At 45.5% G+C, this 14,311-nt stretch overlaps 1 protein-coding gene across 1 annotated transcript in view; it reads left to right on the forward strand.

Moving 5' to 3' along the window:
• Nucleotides 1-12,777, forward strand: part of RFX7 (regulatory factor X7) — a 57,808-nt gene extending 45,031 nt beyond the window's left edge. The window contains exons 8-9 of the mRNA XM_068410600.1: nt 512-807; nt 5,561-12,777. Coding sequence (XP_068266701.1) covers nt 512-807; nt 5,561-8,875 — 3,611 coding nt within the window. The 3' untranslated portion in view covers nt 8,876-12,777. The remainder of the gene's footprint in view (nt 1-511; nt 808-5,560) is intronic.
• The last annotated feature ends 1,534 nt before the right edge of the window (nt 12,778-14,311 follow it).

Genomic DNA, 14,311 nt, shown 5'->3' on the forward strand with positions numbered 1-14,311 from the left:
TAATGCCTTGGCCATTAGATAATACCATCTTCTCAGAGCTGCTCCTCTGTGACACAGACCCACAGCTTTCTGGAAAGATTTTTCATTTTTAAAGCTGCCTTAGACGTACGTAACAAAACAAAAACACAGTAGATGATGAAGTTTAAAGGTTCACCTAAAACATATCCGCTGCCCTCTACTGTCAGTTAAATGAAATGCATTGTTTTTCCAATTTTGCTGACACAAAAGTTGCAATTTGGGATTACTGGAAACAAGATACCAGTACATGGTAACAGTTTAGCAGCTAATGCCCAGCTTGTCTAACAGATAGAGGTTTTGCCACAAACGTGGAAATAAACTGAAACACTGAATAATTTGAGCATGAAGTGAATGGGAGCACCTTGTGGAGGAGGTGTTCCCAGAATGGTTGCAGAGATGCCTGCCACATGTTCTGTGTGGTTAGATACAGAAGTGGCCCTACAGCAGACAGGCTATGTATGGTTATAATTCATTCTTCTTCTTTTGTATTCAGGAATAAAAGGGATCCCCCAGCCCTCAGCTTTTATACCTACTGCTGAAAGTAATTCCTTTCAACCGCAAGTGAAAACTCTGCCATCTCCTGTTGATGCCAAGCAGCAGCTGCAGCGTAAGATCCAGAAGAAGCAGCAAGAACAGAAACTGCAGTCTCCTTTGCCAGGAGAGTCTCCAGCAAAGAAAACAGAAGGCACCGCAACCAACGGTGTGACCAGTATATCTAATGGAAGTCCTGCAATTCTGTCTCCTCCCCCTATTGGCATTGTTGTGGCAGCTGTCCCCAGCCCAATACCGGTAATGTTCTCCAGCAATTCTCTAGAGAAACCACCTTTTGCAAGGGTGGTAAATTGCCAGTAACTAAGCAGTGGTGTCAGTGGGACAGAAAAACAGTTCATGTTCAACGGCTTGTGTCCCTTGACACTTTTCTGTCCCAATGACACTTTTCTGTCTCAATGACTGTGTTATGCCATGAGTTACGGGACTGATACAGAGGCAGCAGAATTCTGATCACATAGCATAGGCTGAGTTAGTCTTTGAAGTCGTTGACAGTGGAATGCCAGCTAGCAATAATTAAGGTCATATGTGGGAATAATTGCCCTTGAGATGAAGTTTAACCAGATGACAGAGCTGCCACCAGTTGTGTGGGTCGCTGAGTCCCTAATATGGAATCTGACTTGAGTTTCATTGGTCCAGCGCATTTAGTGACAGCAGCAATTTTATTTTTGCATGAATGTCTGTAGCATGGAACATATTTGTCTTTTAGCCATGCAAAACTGGGCAAGGGGGGAAGGTTATTTGTTTTTAAGATGTTAGCTGAGTTGTCGATTTCAATAGGTAAGCCAGTTTTTCTGCCTGATGGTGGGTTTGTCTTGCTTTTGAAACCTGAACAATGAGCAGTGTTTTGAACACATCCTCTCCTCTTTAACCTTTGTGTGTCTTTGTTCCATGTGGTGAAGAGTTGTATGGGAATGACCCTTTCATTAGCAGAAAAGCAGACTAGTGTGTAGACCAGTGCCTCATGCCTTAAAAATTGAGGCCACATATATCTGTCTACCAATCCTTAGGCAAGACAAATAGAAATTGTCTTGTATATAGCTAAATAGCTGTTTTCACAGAATCACACAGAATCACAGAATCAATCAGGTTGGAAGAGACGTCTGGGATCATCGAGTCCAACCATTGCCCTGACACCACCGTGTCAACTAGACCATGGCACTAAGTGCCATGTCCAGTCTTTTTTTAAACACATCCAGAGGTGGTGACTCCACCACCTCCCTGGGCAGCCCATTCCAAAGGCTAATGACCCTTTCTGAGAAGAAATGCTTCCTAATGTCTAACCTGAACTTCCCCTGGCGAAGCTTGAGGCTGTGTCCTCATGTCCTATCGCTAGTTGCCTGGGAGAAGAGGCTGACTCCCACTCCGCTACAACCTCCCTTCAGGTAGTTGCAGACTGCAATAAGGTCACCTCTGAGCCTCCTCTTCTCCAGGCTAAACAACCCCAGCTCCCTCAGCTGTTCCTCATAGGTCATACCCTCCAGAGCCTTCACCAGCTTGGTCGCCCTCCTCTGGACTCGCTCCAACACCTCAACGTCTTTCTTGAAGTGCGGGGCCCAGAACTGGGCACAGTACTCAAGGTGCGGCCTCACCAGTGCCGAGTACAAAGGGACGATCACTTCCCTAGACCGGCTGGCTACACTGTTCCTAATAGAGGCCAGGATGCCATTGGCCTTCTTGGCCACCTGGGCACACTGCTGGCTCACGTTTAGCTGGCTGTCGATCAGCATCCCCAGGTCTCTTTCCGCCGGGCCGCTTTCTAACCACTCTTCCCCCATCCTGTAGAGCTGCATGGGATTGTTGGGGCCAAAGTGTAAGACCCGGCACTTGTTCCTGTTGAACGTCATGCCGTTGGTCTCGGCCCATCTATCTAACCTGTCCAGATCCCTCTGAAGGGCCTTCCTACCCTCCAGGAGATCGACACTCCCACCCAGCTTGGTGTCATCTGCAAATTTGCTGAGGGTGCACTCAATCCCTACGTCTAGATCATCTATAAAGATATTGAACAGCACCGGCCCCAAAACTGAGCCCTGGGGAACACCGCTAGTGACCAGCTGCCCCATTCACCACCACTCTCTGGGCTCGGCCATCCAGCCAGTTTTTAACCCATCGAAGAGTCCACCCATCTAAGCCCCGGGCAGCCAGTTTGTCCAGGAGGATGCTGTTGGAGACAGTGTCGAATGCCTTACTGAAGTCTAGATAGACTACATCCACAGCCCTGCCCTCATCTACTGAGCAGGTCACTTTGTCATAGAAGGAGATCAGGTTGGTCAAGCAGGACCTGCCTTTCATGAATCCATGTTGGCTGGCCCCGATGCCCTGATTGTCCTGCATGTGCCGTGTAATGGCACTCAGGATGATCTGTTCCGTCACCTTGCCTGGCACCGAGGTCAGGCTGACAGGCCTATAGTTCCCTGGATCGTCCTTCCGACCCTTCTTGTAGATGGGCGTTACGTTTGCTAATTTCCAGTCAGCTGGAACTTCTCCAGTTAACCAGGACTGCCAGTAGATAATTGAGAGTGGTTTGACAAGTTCATCTGCCAGTTCCTTCATTACTCTGGGGTGAATCCCATCCGGGCCCATAGCCTTGTGGGTGTCCAACTGGCACAGCAGGTCACTAACCGTCTCCTCCTGGATTATGGGGGCTTCATACAGCCCCCATCCCTAACTTCAGGCTCTGGGGGCTGAGTCTCCTGAGGACAACCGGTCCTGACACTAAAGACCGAGGCAAAGAAGGCATTGAGCACCTCTGCTTTTTCGTCATCCCCTGACGCTACACTGCCCTCCTCATTCAGCAGGTGGTGGAGGCTCTCCTTGATCCTTCTTTTGCTGTTAATGTATTTGTAGAAACTTTTTTTGTTATCTTTGACTGCAGCAGCCAAATCAAGCTCCAGTTGAGCTTTGGCCCTTCTAATCTTCTTCCTACATGACGTAGCAACATCCCTATAGACCTCCCAAGTTACCCAACCCTTCTTCCAGAGCAAATAGTTTCTCTTTTTTTTCCTTAAGTTCTAGCCTAAGTTCTCTGTTTAACCAGGCCGGTCTTTTTCCCCGACAGCTTGTCTTCCTTCACAGAGGGACAGCCTGCTCCTGAATATTTAGCAATTCCTTTTTAAAGCACATCCAGCCTTCCTGGACTCCTTTGCCCTTCAGGACCGACTCCCGAGGGACTCTGTCCACCAACCTCCTAAACAGGCTAAAGTCTGCCTGCCGGAAGTCTAAGGCGGAAGTTCTGCTCTTGCCCCTCCTTACTTCCCCCACTGTCGAAAACTCTAACATTTCATGGTTGCTATTCCCAAGACGGCCACCGACCCTCACATCTCCCACTAGTCCTTCTTTGTTCACGAACAACAGGTCAAGTAGGGCCCCTCCTCTAGGGGGTTCATTTACCACTTGCATGAGGAAGTTGTCCTCCACACATTCTAGGAACCTCCTAGATTGCTTCCTCTCTCCCATGTTGTATTTCCAGCAGACATCCGGCAAGTTGAAGTCGCCCATGAGTACAAGGGCCGGCGACTGGGCGGCTTCTGATAGGCGCTTGTAAAACGCCTTGTCCACCTGCTCATCATGGTTGGGTGGTCTATAACAAACTCCCACCGTAATGTCCGCCCTGCCGACCTTCCCCCTGGTCTTCACCCATAGACATTCAACCTTGTCATCCTCACCATCTTCCTCAATTTCAACACAGTCCAAGCACTCCCTAACATACAGCGCTACCCCACCGCCTCTCCTGCTTTGCCTGTCTCTCTTAAAGAGCTTATAGCCATCCATAGCAGCACTCCAGTCATGAGAGTCATCCCACCACGTTTCTGTGATGGCAACCACATCATAACCTTCCTGCTGTACAGTGGCTTCTAGCTCTTCCTGTTTGTTGCCCATACTGCGTGCATTGGTGTAAATGCACTTCAGCTGGGCTAACGGTCTTGCCCCTGATGCAGGCCTGTCACCCCTAGGTTCATTTCTAGTTGCCCTGATCTTATCCCCCTCCTACATCGAACCTAGTTTAAAGACCTCTTGATCAGCCCTGCCAGCTTCTGGGCCATAACCCTTTTCCCCTTCGACTCAGGTGTTCCCCATCTGGCATAAGCAGGCCCGGTGCCATGAAAGCTGCCCCATGGTCAAAGAACCCGAAATCCCACTTACGGCACCAGTCTCTTAGCCACGTATTAATCATCTGTTGTGTTTTCGTTGTCTTTTCCCTATTTTCTCCTAACACCGAAGGAACTGAGAATACAACCTGTGCGCCTACCCCCTTCACCAAATGCTCCAGGGCCCTGAAGTCCCTTTTGATTGCCCTGGGACTTCTCCCTTCAATCTCATCCCTACCCACCTGGAATACTAATAGTGGGTAGTAGTCAGAGGGCCTCACCAGTTCAGGAAGCCTCCTGGCTACATCCCTTACCCGAGCCCCAGGGAGGCAGCAGACTTCCCTGTGAGTTGGGTCTGGCCTGCATATGGGGCCCTCCGTTCCCCTTAGCAGGGAGTCACCTACAACAATTACTTTTCTTTTCTCCTTTTCGGAGCTGGTTGCAACCCTCCTAGTTGGTTGGAGACCATTCCTGGACTCTCCTCTTGCCCCGATGGGAGGGAGACTGCACCTTCCTGCCCGCCTACCCTGCTCGCCCTGCCTGCGTGAACTGCCCCGCCCCTGTTTGCGCACTCTGGGCCCTTCAAATCTCCTGCGGTGCTTCCGACTGCGCCCCCTCCTCGCCTGATTCGTTGCCGGGAACTTCTGGGTCCAGACGGGACTCGGGGCTGCTGCTCGGGTGGCCCTGAGTACGGAACCCCCCCGGTACAGCCTGATCTCACCCTCGCCCTGGACTCACCTGTCGCTGTTGCCACTGCCGCTGTTTTGCTCCAAACTGACCTTCAGTAGCTTTGGTGTATTGAGCTGTGTTGTCCTTCACCTTTTAAGGGCTTGGGGATGAGGTGATCTGTGGGCTTTGAGAACTTCCTTGCTTTTCGTCACCACACCTTTTCTTTTTCTCTCCAGGTGCCAAGAACCAGGCAGTTGGTGACGTCTCCAAGTCCTATGGGATCGTCTGATAGCAAGGTCCTGCCACTCAATGTTCAGGTGGTCACTCAGCACATGCAATCAGTCAAGCAGTCACCAAAGACTCCCCAGAACGTTCCCGCCAGCCCAGTTGGTGACCGCTCTGCCCGGCATCGCTACCCGCAGATCTTACCGAAGCCAGCAAATACCAGTGCTCTCACCATCCGCTCTCCCACGACGGTGCTCTTTACCAGTAGCCCAATCAAGACTGTTGTGCCAGCTCCACATGTGAATTCCTTAAACGTGGTAAAAATGACAGCAATATCTCTTGCCCCAAGCAGCAGTAGTGTGCCCGTCAAACAGGCGCCTTCCATTGGCAGTAGTGCAGGAGCAGCAGAAGAAGGGAGGACTGGTCCACAGATCAAGAATGGATCTGTTGTTTCACTTCAGTCTCCAGGATCCAAGCCTAGCAGTGTTGTAGCTGCACCTGCAGTCAAGATCAAAATGGAACCAGAAGCATTGCTGGATGAGAACTCAGTACAGGGCCAAGAGAGCTCTGACATGTCTAAATCCATAAAGGTAACCCCTGACCTACCTCCTGCTCAACTAATTAATTTTGAGGTTGCAACCTTGAAGGATTCAGCTGATGAGGTTGTGGAGGCAAAGCCAGTTAAGGGCTGTGATCAGGGAGCTGAAGAAGCAGGGACCAAATATAAAACACAGTCTAATGAGATCACACTAGTTTCTTCAGCAGGCAATAATCAAAGCACTCTAAAGCTCTCAATTGCCAGTCAAAACTTGTCCAGCACCAGCATCGGTTCACCTCCTACTGGTGAGTCTATGATTAAAGACAAAACATGCACTAAAAGTCCAAGAAAGCGACAACCTTCTACACTTCAGGATTCCCAAGTACCACCTGTAAAGAAACCATTGGTGGAGCAGCTTCCAGCTGGTAGTGCTGTGGAGGGTCAAAAAGCAAACAGTGTTAAAAGGTCTCCGAAGGTTGGATCGTTGGCTAACAGTGACAATACAGCAACACTTGTTCAAGTTCCCAGCACGGTACCTGTGAAGCTACCTGTACCTTCTGCAGCTGCAGCAAACTTAGCAACAGACCTTTCTTTGAGCACCAATTTAAATACCAGTGATTCTACTTTAGGACAGCAGCTTGTATCAGCATCATCTCCAGATACAAAAGTAAAATTGGAAGGAAACATGTTTATCATAGAAAATAATTCAAAATCTGATGGCAGCTTTAACCCAAATACATGGCACCATATCACCAAAACCTCTGACTTTGCATCTGTGAGTTGTGAACAGCAGCAAGATATCAGTGTTATGGCTATTGCAGGGCACTCTGGCTCTAGTGACTTACAGGAATCGGCGTGGGAGCCAGTGCACTGCGAAGGCATACAGCAGGATGCATACAGCCAGCAGTTACAGAGCCAGATCCAGGACTCCTCCTTGGGTCAAATACAAGCACAGTCTTCGAATCAGTTACCTCTGCAGTCTGAGCTGAAAGAGTTTGAACATACAGTCCCTCAGTCAAACGAAAACTTCTTTTCATTTGATGATGACCTTACCCAGGACAGCATTGTGGAGGAGCTGGTGCTCATGGAGGAGCAAATGTCCATGAATAATTCTCATCCTTATGGTGGTTGTCTAGGAATGGCACTTCAGAGTCAGACTGCAGCTCAAGGAGCTCCCGTGTCATCTCATCCAAGCAGCGCACACTTCTACCATTCGATCCATAACAACAGCACTCCAATTCACACTCCCACTCCCACCCCCACCCCGACTCCCACCCCCACCCCAACTCCAACACCCACCTCTGAAATGATCACAGGATCTCAGAACATGTCCCGAGAGAGCCCTTGTTCGAGGCTGGCTCAGACAACTCCCGTTGACAGCGCTCTAGGAAGCAGCCGGCATACGCCCGTCGGCACACCGCATTCGAACTGCAGCAGCAGTGTCCCTCCAAGTCCTGTGGAATGCCGAAACCCTTTTGCGTTTACTCCCATCAGCTCCAGTATGGCTTACCATGATGCCAGCATTATATCAAGTAGCCCTGTGAAACCAATGCAGCGGCCTATGGCTACCCATCCTGACAAAACCAAGCTTGAGTGGATGAATAACGGCTACAGTGGTGTTAGCAATTCATCGGTTGCAAACCACGGCATCCTTACAAGCTATCAGGAGCTGGTGGAAGACCGCTTCAGGAAACCTCATGCTTTTGCCGTTCCTGGCCAGTCATACCAGTCTCAGCCACGTCACCATGATACTCACTTTGGTCGCGTCACTCCTGTTTCACCTGTGCAGCACCAGGCAGCCCCTGTCAGTAGCACCACCAAGCAAGAGGGCTTTGCTGTTCCTGCTCCTTTGGACAACAAAGGAACCGGTTCCTCTCTCAACAACAGTCTGAGATGCCGGAGCGTGAGCCCTGCTGTCCATCGCCAGCGTAATCTCAGTGGAAGCACTGTTTACCCTGTCTCAAATATACCACGCTCTAACCTGACACCTTTTGGAAGTCCAGTGACTCCTGAAGTTCACAATGTATTTGCTAATATCCCTGCAGACACCAGTGCCAATAACATAGCGCAAAGAAGCCAGTCAGTCCCGTTGACTGTGATGATGCAGACGGCCTTCCCGTCTCTTCAAAAACAAACAAACACTAAAACAATAACCAACGTGTTATTAAACAAACTTGATTCTGATAGTGATGATGCAGTGAGAGGTTTGGGAATGAACAACATGCCCTCAAATTACACAGCCAGGATGAATCTCACTCAGATTTTAGAGACATCCGCCGCTTTTCCTAGTGCCAACCCACAAAATATGATCAATTCCAGCACTTCAGTTTATGAATTCCAGACACCAAATTACCTCACAAAAAACAGCAGCACCGATCAGATCAGTTTTTCTTCTGGAGATAACCAAGCACAATCAGACATCGGAGAGCAGCAATTAGATTTTAGCAGCACTGTAAAAGACCTTTTAGAGGAGGACAGTCTGCCAACAAACCAGCAGCTGGTGAATCAGGTGGCATCAGATCTCAGTAACGTTGCATCTGTCTTTTCCAGCGATATCAGGTTGTCTTCCGAGCTCTCAGGCAGCATTAACGATCTGAACACTTTAGACACAAATCTACTGTTTGATCCAGGTCGTCAGCAGGGACAAGACGATGATGCTACACTGGAGGAATTAAAAAATGACCCCTTATTTCAACAAATCTGCAATGAATCCATTAACTCAATGACCGCATCGAGTTTTGAGTGGATGGAGAGTAAGGATCATCCTGCTGTTGAAATGTTGGGTTAATCTTGTTTTATAGTATGTATGTAGCACACTGTATCTAAAAGACAGACGTATTGTATTTGTCTTAATGGAAGTGCCTCCTGCAGCAGAAACACTTGCTATGTATTGTGGCATTTTTTAAAAAGTTTGCTGTACCCTTTGCTCATTTTTCAGCAGGGAAAAGGCAGTCTTACCGATTTTAAACCGATCTCTGAAGGTGATGGGCTATCAAAGAGCCAGTATTAAAATTTGAATTTTATAGTGTTTCCCATTCAACTTTTCTTATTGTAGCAAATAAAGAAGTGGTTAATAGCCAGCCAGCAGTGACAGCTCCAGTTGAGGCTTTGGGAGGGTTTTAAGTCAAGCTCGTTAGTAGGCTTTCCATACTTGGTATTGCTTGTTACTTCTTACTGGATGATCCTTACTGACCTTTGTTGTTCAGGTCTGAAACGCAGGGTTCCTGCAGATAGGCAGGTGGTGGGGAATGGGTACGGTGGACCAGGTGACACACAGGTGCCTGATCGTTGTGTAGCTGTCTCGAGCACTGCTCAGTGGTGAACTGTGGGAAATCTCTGTAGCACTGGTGCCATTGATATCTCTAGTAAAACGCAGAGATAGGAAGAACTAACAGGAATGATCAAGGAAAAAGAAAGATGCACTAACATTTTTATTTAAGAGAAATAAATCTATGTAGTTATTTTAGCCATTAATATTCATGACATACTTGATATTTTAGTTCTCACTTTAATGTTTTATATTAGGTAAAATTCGTGTAAAAAGATTTTGAGCACTTGAGATTTAATCTAGGCATAACACCCTGTTTTAAAGTGATAGGTACTGTTTAATTATTTGTCAGTGCTAGAGAAGGAACGTGATATTTTCCCTCTCTTTTTTAAATAAAAGAGCTGCTGGAGCTCATTAAAATACTATTTTTAAAGAGTCATTTTTTAAGTTTGCTCTTTCCTAACATAGTGGAGGTTGTAGGAAGATGTCCTTTTCTCTGTGTTTCAGTAGGTTGAGCCTTTCTTACTTGCTCTCTTTTTTTCAAACAAAAGATGGTTAAAATATTAGAAAATGTGGTTGATCTAAAAATATTTCATATAGAGCCATAATACTGCCAGGCACTTTACAGATACACAGTAAGACATGATCTTTTTTTTGGTAAAACTTCTTTTAAGTTTCAGAAGCCTGAATTCCACTTTCATAAGTGATTTAACAGGACTGGTGAATCTGATTTTTTTAGAAGTCCTTAGCTGCCCCTCTGGAAAATGAGATTTAGACAAGTGCCTCGCTAGTTCACTTGAACCAAAAAAGACCTTTTGTTTTATCAGCATGGTGTGGATCTCTCTAATGGTCAAAAGAGAGAGGTACTTAACTGGCCATGGCCCTGATGCTAGAAAGAGGTCTTGCAGAGGCAAGCTTTTACAAAAGAAGTGGGGCACTGAGGATGCTACAATACCATCCCTTACGCTTAGTATGGGATTGATTATTTCTCCTGTGAACTAACACTTACAAAACAGAGAAAACAGAGCAGAAAACATTTCCCTCTCTTGCATTACTTCTCTGAATGAGCAGTCATGAATTTATGAAGGGGAGGCACAGTAAGCCCCCTAGATTTACTTAAGGAGAAGATGCTCAGATTTTTCAGGTGATCAGTGTTCTTTTGTTTAAGTGTCTTGATGGTCTTCTGTTTCTTCAGCTTTTGCTAATGACTTGAGATCCCAGTACTGGTCAATTTTTTTTGGCGGTGCTGATTCAACTTGTGCTGCTGCATTGGCACTTGAGGTGCTGGTGTACCACAGCTGCTCTTGTTCTTGCCTCAGTTCATCACCAGTCTGTGGCCTCTTCTGCAGGGACAAACAGTTGTGCCAAGCTGTAGCACCTTATGGGGGCCTGATTTCACTGTGCTCGCATCAGAAGTTTTGCCGCTTTGTTAGGAACAGACTTGGAGAGTTCACATCCCTCCTTGAAGCACATGGATTGTGCGATGGTGTGGTTTGCTTTGCTTAAGACCAAGTGACCCTTTTAAGTTTCGCTAAGGAAACAGAGAGGAGACTGAAAACTGCATGGTATGCTTCTGCTTGTTATCTTGCCAGGTGTCTGTCAGTAAGGCTTGACCCATTTTTCTTGTAGACTAAAGTTGCCGAAGGCAGGGCTTGAGTTGTGTACTTGCCCACGGCCTTTCACCAGAGATGTGCTGAACATCCTCTTACCTTGTTGACTTCACTGGGCCTTGAGAGAAGACACTCGGCACCTCTTTTTTTCTTTTTGCACCCGACCCTGTGCGAAGTGCCAGCACTACTGTGAATAGGTGAGACCTACCTTCCGATGGAGAGTGATGGGGGAGGACGCGAGCGCCAGCGCTGTGGGTACAAGCTGCACACATGCTGCAGCAGCCCATGTATTTGCATGACGTGCTGGCCTGACCTCCAGGTCGCTAACACCAAGACCGACGTGGGCTTGGGGAAATAAGTTTTTGCCTAATTCTACTAGTTTTTTGAGAACATTTCTTGGAAAAGCAAGAATAGATTTAAAGCTGATGCATTCTAAATTATGCAGCCGTCACCAAAGGTTTTTAAAAGTGTGTTTAAAATTATTTTTAAATACAAGCATTACATTGGGCCTAATGTGACTTAATTAGCAGAAATATTCTATAATCAGTGGATTTAAATACATTTCAAGTGAAATCCAAGGCACAGGCACAGCTTTGTACATTGGTATGTACCATTTTAGAGGTGTTTGTGTGTTGGTGTTATAATTAATAATGTTAGGTCCCTGTACTTAGTGCTAGTTAGTTCTCTATACATTGAGACAGCACTACTGCACACCAAAGTATGCAATACCCAAAGGAAAATTCTGTGATTCTTAACAATTGGAAGCCTGTCTGTGTCAGATACTCCAAAATGAAGAATTTGAGACAGTTCTGACCCCTTGTTTACATTATTGGCTTCCTACTAACATGAGAAATAAATTATTTTGATACCAGTTTTTGCTAAAGTATACAAACTAGTGTGTTTGTACCCTGTGTATAGTATTGCAGCAAACACTTTAAATTTGGTTGGTTGGTTAGTCCAGCAAACTTTCTGGGTTTCATATATTGCACTAAAATTCTGTTGAACCTGTGGCAGGCACATTCCTTAGGATAAATGCAACAAATACGGCCCACAGATTAAAAAAAAAAAAAAGGCAAAACAAAAAAAACCTTTTTAATGTGTTTCATTATTAAAAGGCAAAATGTCATTAAAAGTGACAGGTGAAATTGTCTTATGTAGCAATGTGCATTGATCTCAATGAGATATTTCTATTTCTTATTCTCTTACATGAGAATATTACAGCAGGAAAAATTAAGTTTAGTTTGCTTCACCATGTTAATACATGATCACAAAACGTGCATGAGTGTTAATGACTTAATCTTGTACAGTACTAGATATATTCCTGTAACCACTTTTATTTTTTTTATTCTTTTGCTGTATTGAAACTGGTTCATTGTTAACCAGGTGAGCATAGTTATTCACAAATTATTTACTTTTTTATGTTAACTAATTCAGCTTAGTTATTGTTGAATATGTTCTTCTCTTGGATTATTTTTTATTGTTCTGATGTTGAAAAACATTTTTGCATCATTTTATGATAAGAATTCATGAAGTAAATAATTTGCAAATAATTGCAATAAAGCACTGACTTCTGAACTGAAAAGAAGGAAAGCGTTTCTTGTGCAGTGCATCTGAGGTTCATGTAATAGCCTTGTACTATACTGTGCTTTATTTACTGCACCATAAGGAAAGAAAAATCCCCGTTCCACGTTTTCATTTAGTGCAGGAAATCCAGTTTCTCCCCTCTTCCCCAGTGTTTTGTTGTCTGTTGTACTGCTGAAACTACAGTAGTTGACTATTGCAGTAGCATTTCAGTTATTTTTTTTATTGAAAGTGCTCAAAATTGTTTTTTAAATGTTTTCAAAAACAATAAAAACATTTTATATTAAAATTACTTCTGGAGTTTTTTTCTTTATACGGAAAACATGCGTTAAGGTTGACCTAAAATACAGAGCTTTCTAGTTTGTGTGAAGACAGATCACAGGTGCCCCACTGTACCGACTTGCTGCAGTTGCTGAGCCCCATCATACACTTAAAGCTGAGCATGAAGGTGAATCTTCCTAGCTGGGATGCCTTGATCAGTCTGCTCTTGGAGTAATCCCTTGAGAGAAGTTGGTGGTAATAGGCTTCTGACCACTTTATATCCATTTCTGTAGGTATCCCTTTTAAGTGGAAAGTACTTGCGTGGTGATACTATTACATTTGGGGGATAAAAACAGCTGCAGCTTACTGTTGAACCTGACGGTTCAAATTTGCCATCAAACATTAAAATAATATTTTGGCCAACGCTGTACTTCAGAATGTGGTGGTGACAGTCATGCTGGTTAGATTTGGGGGGGATGGACTATGTGTCCTCCAGAGCTTCCTGTCAACCTCACTTTGTCAGCATGTGCATCAAGGCTGGGGGGTTAAGTAAACCTAACTGGATCTGCCTGTGTAGCATGGCTGCTGTCACTCAGGTATAAGTTTAAGCATAATATTTGATGATCATCAAATTCATTTGACAGCAAACTTTTAATTATCTAGGCCTCCTCTGATGTGTAAATCACAGATAACCAATACCGGAATCTTGCTGCCCTCCTCCCCTCTGGCAAATGGTGTGAGTTAAGCTTGGATAAGGAGAGGAAATAAAAGAAAAATGTATAGTGAGGATTACAAATTGTGGAATAACTCTGGAAAGTAATTACAAACTTAAGAAATGAGCAGTGACCTGACTGTATGTAAGACATTTCTGAATAATGCTTATAAGGGACTGCAATAAAACTTGCAAACGTTGTGGTTCATGTAAAACTTCTAATCTGCATAGTGTTTCTAATAGTTACCCGTAATCATCCAGACCAGACAGTTACACATCAAGCAGTTAGTGATTCATGTAACAGTTAACAAGTAACTTGAATATGCCCAGGCCTGTGCTGCGCTGTTCCTGGGTTGTGCTGTGCTTATCCTCTGGCTGCAGGGTAAACATGACTGGGTAACCATAACAGGAGCCTGCAGGCAGCTCCCACTTGGTGCCGGCGGTTAGGCCACCTGCATGTCCTTGCCTTTATCTAAAAGTTCCGCAAGACCTTCTCATGTGAGCATCGTTTCTGCTTGACAGTAGAAATGATGAACGGAGTTGTTTTCTTGTAAGAAAATCCCATAATAGCTCAAATGACTGAAATGGGGTGACCCTTCCACAGGCAGGATCTGCGTGTGGATCTGAGGCCCGTTCAGTGCTGCCTAGCTCCGGGATCTGAAGGGATGTAAGGTGCTCTCTACTGTCCTCTTTCTTTATAGTGCTAGCTCTAGCAAATGGCATTTTAAGCAACACTTCACAGAATCTGAGCACCTTTTTTTACTGCTATCATAACAAACCAGCATCTCCTAG

This window comes from Nyctibius grandis, chromosome 11, assembly GCF_013368605.1.
Source record: "Nyctibius grandis isolate bNycGra1 chromosome 11, bNycGra1.pri, whole genome shotgun sequence".
NCBI classification, from domain to species: domain Eukaryota; kingdom Metazoa; phylum Chordata; class Aves; order Nyctibiiformes; family Nyctibiidae; genus Nyctibius; species Nyctibius grandis.